We start from the raw sequence: 9,744 nt of genomic DNA, 5'->3' as shown, positions 1-9,744 counted from the left end.
TTTAAGTGATGGCTTTTCCACTTCAAGACTCAGTCCTCATAGGCAGTTTAAGTAATGGCCTTTCCAATTCAAGACTCAGTCCTCATAGGCAGTTTAAGTGATGGCCTTTCCAATTCAAGACTCAGTCCTCATAGGCAGTTTAAGTGATGGCCTTTCCAATTCAAGACTCAGTCCTCATAGGCAGTTTAAGTAATGGCCTTTCCACTTCAAGACTCAGTCCTCATAGGCAGTTTAAGTGATGGCCTTTCCAATTCAAGACTCAGTCCTCATAGGCAGTTTAAGTGATGGCCTTTCCAATTCAAGACTCAGTCCTCATAGGCAGTTTAAGTGATGGCCTTTCCAATTCAAGACTCAGTCCTCATAGGCAGTTTAAGTAATGGCCTTTCCACTTCAAGACTCAGTCCTCATAGGCAGTTTAAGTGATGGCCTTTCCAATTCAAGACTCAGTCCTCATAGGCAGTTTAAGTGATGGCCTTTCCAATTCAAGACTCAGTCCTCATAGGCAGTTTAAGTGATGGCCTTTCCAATTCAAGACTCAGTCCTCATAGGCAGTTTAAGTGATGGCCTGTCCACTTCAAGACTCCCAGTTGAAAGCCTTGCGGCACCACATGTAGGGCTCTCGAGTGGCGCAGCGCTCTAAGACACTGCATCTCAGTGCTAGAGGCGTCACTACAGACTATGTTTTGATTCCAGGCTGTATCACAACCAGCTGTGATTGGCAGTCCCATAGGGCGGCGCACAATTGGCCCAGCGTCGTCCGGGTTAGGGTTTTGCCGGGGTAGGCCTTCATTGTAAATAAGAATTTGTTCTTAACTGACTTGCCTAGTTAAATAAAGGTGAAATAGATAATTTAAAAAATTACAAACACTGGTCCCCTTCTCTCCAGCCATGCATGGCTTCATTTAGCCCATTTACTGGCCCGGCTCTGTATAAACTTTGCTGTCTCTGTATACATCCTGGGGACCCATACAAACAAAACGTGTTTCTCCGAAAATAAAACAGAAATAAAGTAACGCCTAGGTAAAAGGTCAACATAAACGGTTGTGGGTCACCAGTGCACTGTGAGGGGACACTGAGGGGGCAGTAGGCTGGGACATCAAATAGCCATCAGGTAGAATGGCTTCTTTTGTTTCCACGTACTGTAACTCTCCCTGGTTGAGATTCATAATTAGAAACAGTCATCACTCTAGTTGGTCTGAATGTTAACAGGTTTAATATCTTATCATTTGTTAAGAGAGGCAGATACAGTCGCTCTCATTTCAAGTGAGACGGATATGATCCAAACTACCCTTCAAGAAGCTATTTCATCAGGTGATCAGAAGACAGAGAGACTGCGGCTCTCTCCTTCTCCCTCTCTCCCTCTCCCTCCCGCTCTCTCCCTCTCCCTCCCGCTCTCTACCTCTCCCTCTCTCCAGCTCTCTCCTTCTCCCTCCTTCCCGCTCTCTACCACTCTCTCCCTCTCCCTCCCGCTCTCTCCCTCCCTCCCTCCCTCCCACGCTCGCTCTCCCTCTTGCTCTCTCCCCCCCTCCATCCTGCTCTCTCCCCCCCTCCATCCCGCTCTCTTCCCTCCCCTCCCACCCGCTCTCTCCCACTCACTCCCTCTCCCTCCTGCTCTCCCCCCTCCCTCTCTCCCGCGCACGCACGCACTCCCTCCCACTCTCGTTCTTCCTCCCACTCTTTCCCTCTCTCTCCCACTCCCTCTCGCTCTCTCCCTCTCCCACCCGCTCTCTCCCTCCCGCTTTCTCCCTCCTGCTCTCTCCCGCTCTCTCCCATTCCCTCCCGCTCTCTCCCTCCCGCTCTCTCCCACTCCCTTCCTCCCTCCTGCTCTCCCCCTCCTGCTCTCTCCCGCTCTCTCCCATTCCCTCCCGCTCTCTCCCTCCTGCTCTCTCCCGCTCTCTCCCTCCCGCTCTCTCCCGCTCCCTCCCGCTCCCTCCCTCCCTCCTGCTCTCTCCCTCCCCCTCCCACTCTCTCCCTCCCGCTCTCTTCCTCTCCCTCCCTCCCTCTCTCCCTCCCGCTCTCTCTCTCTCTCCCCCTCCCTCCTGCTCCTTCCTCTCGCTCCCTCCCTCCCGCTCTCTCTCCCTCCCGCTCTCTTCCTCTCCCTCTGGCTCTCTCCTTCTCCCTCCCACTCTCTCCCACTCTCTCCCGCTCCCATCCGCTCTCTCCCTCTCCCTCCTGCTATCTCCTGTTCTCTCCCTCTCTCTCTCTGTTTCTCTCCACCTCTTCCTCAAACTGCACTTTGAAAAACACCCTTCAAAATGAGTAATCCAATGTAATCATACTCTACATCAACAGAATTAACTAAATAGTTTGGTTAACCTCTTGTAGGTTTCCGACCAAATTTCCCCTTTCAGTGATTCCCAATGCAGCTGAATTTCTCTCACCATGCCAAATTGGGCTCTTGTGTGTGATTTAGTTAAGAGGATTTAATTTACCATGGAAGTCTCACAACTCCACAAAAGCCCATCTAGAGAATAACTGATACAACATAATTTGTGGCAGAAAACTTAAAGCACACATGGTGACACTTGCAGAAATAGAAACATCTACATGTTCATCATCTGGCCAATGGAGAGGCATGGGGAGTTTCAAAACGACTGAACTCCTCCAAAACAAGAGATCTCAATCAGCATTGGCATTGGCCGCCCAAATTCAATAGGTCTGTATAAACAAGTCTTTCAGATAAACCACAAGTCATGGAATAGACATGTCGCTGGACAATCACATTACCAGGGACTCTGAAACTCTATATGTCTGCTCGTCTTCCCTTTGAGTGTGGGCGTCTCATGAAACAGACTGCACAGAGTCAAATAAAAGGCCACTGTATCTCAGAACTGAAAAAGGAGGGGAAACAAGCAGGAAGAGGGAGGACTAGTGATACAAAATCTTTCAGGAAGAGGGAGGACAAGTGATATAAAATATTTCAGGAAGAGGGAAGACTAGTGATATAAAATCTTTCAGGAAGAGGGAGGACTAGTGATATAACATCTTTCATCTGTTTTGGGAGGTGCTGAAACATGACTGCCAAACTAACTACACCACTGCTAAACTGACTGCCAAACTAACTACACCACTGCCAAACTAACTATACCACTGCCAAACTAACTACACCACTGCCAAACTAACTACACCACTGCTAAACTAACTACACCACTGCCAAACTAACTACACCACTGCCAAACTAACTACACCACTGCCAAGCTAACTACACCACTGCCAAACTAACTATACCACTGCCAAATTAACTATACCACTGCCAAATGGACTACACCACTGCCAAACTAACTACACCACTGCCAAATTAACTACACCACTGCCAAACTAACTACACCACTGCCAAATTAACTACACCACTGCCAAACTAACTACACCACTGCCAAACTAACTACACCACTGCCAAACTAACTACACCACTGCCAAATAAACTATACCACTGCCAAACTAACTATACCACTGCTAAATGGACTACACCACTGCCAAACTAACTACACCACTGCCAAGCTAACTATACCACTGCCAAACTAACTATACCACTGCCAAACTAACTACACCACTGCCAAACTAACTACACCACTGCCAAACTAACTACATCACTGCCAAACTAACTACACCACTGCCAAGCTAACTACACCACTGCCAAACTAACTACACCACTACCAAACTAACTACACCACTGCCAAACTAACTACACCACTGCCAAACTAACTACACCCCTGCCAAACTAACTACACCACTGCCAAATTAACTACACCACTGCCAAATGGACTACACCACTGCCAAACAGACTACATCACTGCCAAACGGACTACACCACTGCCAAAAAGACTACACCACTGCCAAAAAAACTACACCACTGCCAAAATAACTACACCACTGCCAAACTAACCACAGTTGAAGGAATGAGTTGGTGGCATAGCATAAACCAATACACTCATTCTCCTTTGAGGTGAAGCCATTTAGCCATTCAATAAACAGTACAACGTATACACTCATTGGATAAAACATTAAGAACACCTTCCTAATATTGAGTTGCACCCCCCCTTTTGCCATCAAAATAGCCTCAATTCGTCGGGGCATGGACTCTACAAGGTGTCGAAAGCGTTCCACAGGGATGCTGGCCCATGTTGACTCCAATGCTTCCCACAGTTGTGTCAAGCTGGCTGGAAGTCCTTTGAGTGGTAGACCATTCTTGATACACAAGGAAAACTGTTGAGTGTGAAAAACCCAGCAGAGTTGCAGTTCTTGACTCAAACTGGTGCGCCTGGCAACCTACTACCTTACACCGTTCAACGGTACTTAAATATTTTGCCATTCACCCTCTGAATGGCACACCTACACAATCCATGTCTCAATTGTCTCAATGCTTAAAAATCCTTTGTTAATAACCTGTCTCCTCCCCTTCATCTACACTGATTAAAGTGGATTTCACAGGTGACATCAATAAGGGATCATAGCTTTCACCTGGATTCACCTGGTCAGTCTGTCATGGAAAGGAGGAATACCAACCAACCATACAGTCTTTATGAATGAGAAATACCAACCAACCATACAGTCTTTATAAAGGAGGAATACCAACCAACCATACAGTCTTTATAAAGGAAGAATACCAACCAACCATACAGTCTTTATAAAGGAAGAATACCAACCAACCATACAGTCTTTATAAAGGAAGAATACCAACCAACCATACAGTCTTTATAAAGGAGGAATACCAACCAACCATACAGTCTTTATAAAGGAGGAATACCAACCAACCATACAGTCTTTATAAAGGAAGAATACCAACCAACCATATAGTCTTTATAAAGGAAGAATACCAACCAACCATACAGTCTTTATAAAGGAAGAATACCAACCAACCATACAGTCTTTATAAAGGAAGAATACCAACCAACCATACAGTCTTTATAAAGGAAGAATACCAACCAACCATACAGTCTTTATAAAGGAGGAATACCAACCAACCATACAGTCTTTATAAAGGAAGAATACCAACCAACCATACAGTCTTTATAAAGGAAGAATACCAACCAACCATACAGTCTTTATAAAGGAGGAATACCAACCAACCATACAGTCTTTATAAAGGAAGAATACCAACCAACCATACAGTCTTTATAAAGGAGGAATACCAACCAACCATACAGTCTTTATAAAGGAAGAATACCAACCAACCATACAGTCTTTATAAAGGAAGAATACCATTACAGTCTTTATAAAGGAGGAATACCAACCAACCATACAGTCTTTATAAAGGAAGAATACCATTACAGTCTTTATAAAGGAGGAATACCAACCAACCATATAGTCTTTATAAAGGAAGAATACCAACCAACCATACAGTCTTTATAAAGGAAGAATACCAACCAACCATACAGTCTTTATAAAGGAAGAATACCAACCAACCATATAGTCTTTATAAAGGAGGAATACCAACCAACCATACAGTCTTTATAAAGGAAGAATACCATTACAGTCTTTATAAAGGAAGAATACCAACCAACCATACAGTCTTTATAAAGGAAGAATACCAACCAACCATACAGTCTTTATAAAGGAGGAATACCAACCAACCATACAGTCTTTATAAAGGAGGAATACCAACCAACCATACAGTCTTTATAAAGGAAGAATACCAACCAACCATACAGTCTTTATAAAGGAAGAATACCATTACAGTCTTTATAAAGGAGGAATACCAACCAACCATATAGTCTTTATAAAGGAGGAATACCAACCAACCATACAGTCTTTATAAAGGAGGAATACCAACCAACCATACAGTCTTTATAAAGGAGGAATACCAACCAACCATACAGTCTTTATAAAGGAAGAATACCAACCAACCATACAGTCTTTATAAAGGAAGAATACCAACCAACCATACAGTCTTTATAAAGGAGGAATACCAACCAACCATACAGTCTTTATAAAGGAAGAATACCAACCAACCATACAGTCTTTATAAAGGAGGAATACCAACCAACCATACAGTCTTTATAAAGTAGGAATACCAACCAACCATACAGTCTTTATAAAGGAAGAATACCAACCAACCATACAGTCTTTATAAAGGAAGAATACCAACCAACCATACAGTCTTTATAAAGGAGGAATACCAACCAACCATACAGTCTTTATAAAGGAAGAATACCAACCAACCATACAGTCTTTATAAAGGAGGAATACCAACCAACCATACAGTCTTTATAAAGGAGGAATACCAACCAACCATACAGTCTTTATAAAGGAAGAATACCAACCAACCATACAGTCTTTATAAAGGAGGAATACCAACCAACCATACAGTCTTTATAAAGGAGGAATACCAACCATCCATACAGTCTTTATAAAGGAGGAATACCAACCAACCATACAGTCTTTATAAAGGAAGAATACCAACCAACCATACAGTCTTTATAAAGGAGGAATACCAACCAACCATACAGTCTTTATAAAGGAGGAATACCAACCATCCATACAGTCTTTATAAAGGAGGAATACCAACCAACCATACAGTCTTTATAAAGGAAGAATACCATTACAGTCTTTATAAAGGAGGAATACCAACCAACCATACAGTCTTTATAAAGGAAGAATACCAACCAACCATACAGTCTTTATAAAGGAAGAATACCAACCAACCATACAGTCTTTATAAAGGAGGAATACCAACCAACCATACAGTCTTTATAAAGGAAGAATACCAACCAACCATACAGTCTTTATAAAGGAAGAATACCATTACAGTCTTTATAAAGGAGGAATACCAACCAACCATACAGTCTTTATAAAGGAAGAATACCATTACAGTCTTTATAAAGGAGGAATACCAACCAACCATACAGTCTTTATAAAGGAGGAATACCAACCAACCATACAGTCTTTATAAAGGAAGAATACCAACCAACCATACAGTCTTTATAAAGGAAGAATACCAACCAACCATACAGTCTTTATAAAGGAAGAATACCAACCAACCATACAGTCTTTATAAGGGAAGAATACCAACCAACCATACAGTCTTTATAAAGGAGGAATACCATTACAGTCTTTATAAAGGAGGAATACCAACCAACCATACAGTCTTTATAAAGGAGGAATACCATTACAGTCTTTAGTACATAAATACAAGATGTTGATGCTGAATAAATATGTTGAATGATATCAAACACATTTTCTTCAACTCGGAGACTGATTCGGTTGATCCAAACATTGTGACCAATCATTTACAGTAAAGGGTGTATGGTCCAATATCTCACCAATCTGATCCTTAGAAATTGATTTATTTTGTATATATGAATTTTCACCACACATCCTTAACATCACATTGTGTTATAAAACATACATAGAATTTGACTAGTGATTTGAGGCATGAAAACAGGCATTTGCTTGCTCCCTGTAGTTTGTTTGTCAAGCCAGATTATTCCTCATACTGCAAGAACAGGAGTAATATTTGTGTTGTGTAAGTGGGGAGTTTCTGATTCTGATATTGACTGTGGCGACCGTAGGAAGTGGAACACAGACCAGGACAACCTGACAACGGTATCCTGCTACTACTGGGCACACAATTCACAGTAACATCGAACCCTTAACCCAACCCATCCACAGCTGCCAAGAGAACCTTGGCAAAGTCAAAGGTTAGTGGTTAGAGCATTGGATCAGTAACCGAAAGGTTGCTATATCGAATCCCTGAGCTGACAAGGTAGACATCTGTAGTTCTTCCCCTGAACAAGGCAGTTGCTCATTGCTCCTAGGCTGTCATTGTAAATAAGAAATTGTTCTTAACTGACTTGCCTAGTCAAATAAAATATTTTGAAAAACAGTTAGGAGCTATTTTGAAAAAACTCTTTTTTTCCTTTTTTTTTACCTCAGTTTTTAACCTCAGTTAAGAACAAATTCTTATACCAAACTAACTTTGTCAGTCGACATCCATATTATTATTATTTTTTTTTACATTTTTTAACACAAATCTTTCATTATCTGAGCATAAAACCTGTTTTAAAAAACTGCAAAAAACTGTTTAACGCTCAGCTGCTCAGAAATGACATGCGCAGATATTATATACGACAATAAGAGCTTTTCTATCTCTGAAGTGATTAGAAAATCTCTGTTATAATGGCATTTTTAGCTCTTCGTTAGGCTTCTTAACAGCCTATTCAGCCTCCAACGTGTTATTTCAAAATGCAAAAAAAGTTGATTTAATTCATTTGAATGATGACGTTAATCTTAACAATTACACAGGTTTATCCGCATCAATGTATGTACTTGTATTACTTCAAATTGGTTTGGTATTGGCACATTTTATTGGTCAGAGTAATCCAAAGTTACGATTTTGTTTTATGACTTGCATAAATTGTAGGTTATTATTTTGTAAGTGGTTTGTTAGTTTTAACAACATTGTATAACAGTATCTGATGAAGGACAAAGTGTTAACTCAGTAATAATAATAATAACAATAATAATTATCATACGTATTATATTATTTTGTAAGTGGTTATGCTATTATCAAACATAGCCTACTATGTCTGTACTGATTAAGTTTCCAATTCAATAGGCCTAGTCAATTCCAAATAAACAAACCAATAACGTTTTGATATTTAGTCTTTTTTGTTGTTGTTGAATATCAATGCAGCTGCAATTTTTAGCAACACTCTACAGGCTATAAAATCTGCATTGCGCAACCCCTTGAACTTACCTGCAGCGAGACAGACTGGCAGCAGCAGCCTGAAGACCAGTCCGCACACCACCTGGGAAGCCATTCCGTAGGATTTATCAAATATAAACAGAAAAGCTATTTAATGGTGATACGCTGCTATCTGGCATAAGGGAATCTCAATGCACCCGTCCAGCTCTCTCCAACGTCCAGGTGAGAGGGCATTGTCCCGTTGGTGTCTCCGACATCATTTTTAGAAGTCCAAGTCCAAAACAGCGCTTTTGATAAACCATAGCCAACAGCCGAGTAAAGTTTAGGCACGGCAGCGTCCTCTATCCTAGTTTCAACACCCCACATCCAATATCCCAAACATCTGGACCAGTAGGATAACACTCGTCACGCGGAGCAGCCTACAATTTCTTGCAGAAAAAAAAGTGTGGTTGTAACAGCAAATCAACAACATTGCAGTTTATCCACATTAGACTACCTGTTGATAACGGTTGTCTTGATTGTGGATCGCGCGTAGGCCTAATAGTAAATAAATAACTCCAGAACCGCGCTTATGATAGAAAACAATTATTAAAAACAGTCAACAAGTTGCAAATTCATAATCCCGGCCTTGGATAGTGAACGCAGTTTGTCAAGCTTCGGGTTTCTTTATTCACTTTTAGTTTGGTAAGAGAAGACACCTGGAAGTGCGTAAAGGCTTGACTATGCTTTCCTATGGAGAAGCCTACATAACAGTCGTCGCTCACGCCCCAGCTCCCGTACAGCTGTATGTTTTACTATCTCGTATGATTACACTTTTCTCATCCTCAATGAAAACTTCACAAGACCACCCTGTAACTGACAAATGACTCCACCATTGAGAAGTCAGGCAAGAATTAGGGAACGATGCCTGGTCCCGAATGAGGAGCGGGAGGTAGACGCAGGGCAGGGTTGTGAGCGTGTAGCCTAGTCTATGTTGCTCCTCCCCTGAGAGCTGCGAGAGCCGCAGGCGTGGCGGCCGCATTCCAATCCCTCCTCTGGGTCAGGTAACTCCAACCCTCGCAGATTCCAAGCTGGGACGATTTTACGCGACTAACGGGAAA

General features: G+C 42.0%; 1 protein-coding gene across 1 annotated transcript in view; it reads right to left on the bottom strand.

The window, feature by feature from the left end:
- Window positions 1-9,561, bottom strand: part of LOC139583347 (piezo-type mechanosensitive ion channel component 2-like) — a 198,063-nt gene extending 188,502 nt beyond the window's left edge. The window contains exon 1 of the mRNA XM_071414313.1: window positions 8,696-9,561. Coding sequence (XP_071270414.1) covers window positions 8,696-8,759 — 64 coding nt within the window. The 5' untranslated portion in view covers window positions 8,760-9,561. The remainder of the gene's footprint in view (window positions 1-8,695) is intronic.
- Between the last annotated feature and the right edge of the window lie 183 nt (window positions 9,562-9,744).

Source organism: Salvelinus alpinus, chromosome 8 (genome assembly GCF_045679555.1).
Source record: "Salvelinus alpinus chromosome 8, SLU_Salpinus.1, whole genome shotgun sequence".
Taxonomy (NCBI): domain Eukaryota; kingdom Metazoa; phylum Chordata; class Actinopteri; order Salmoniformes; family Salmonidae; genus Salvelinus; species Salvelinus alpinus.
Note: the sequence above shows the minus strand (reverse complement) of the source record. Positions and strands in the feature narration are given on the sequence as shown.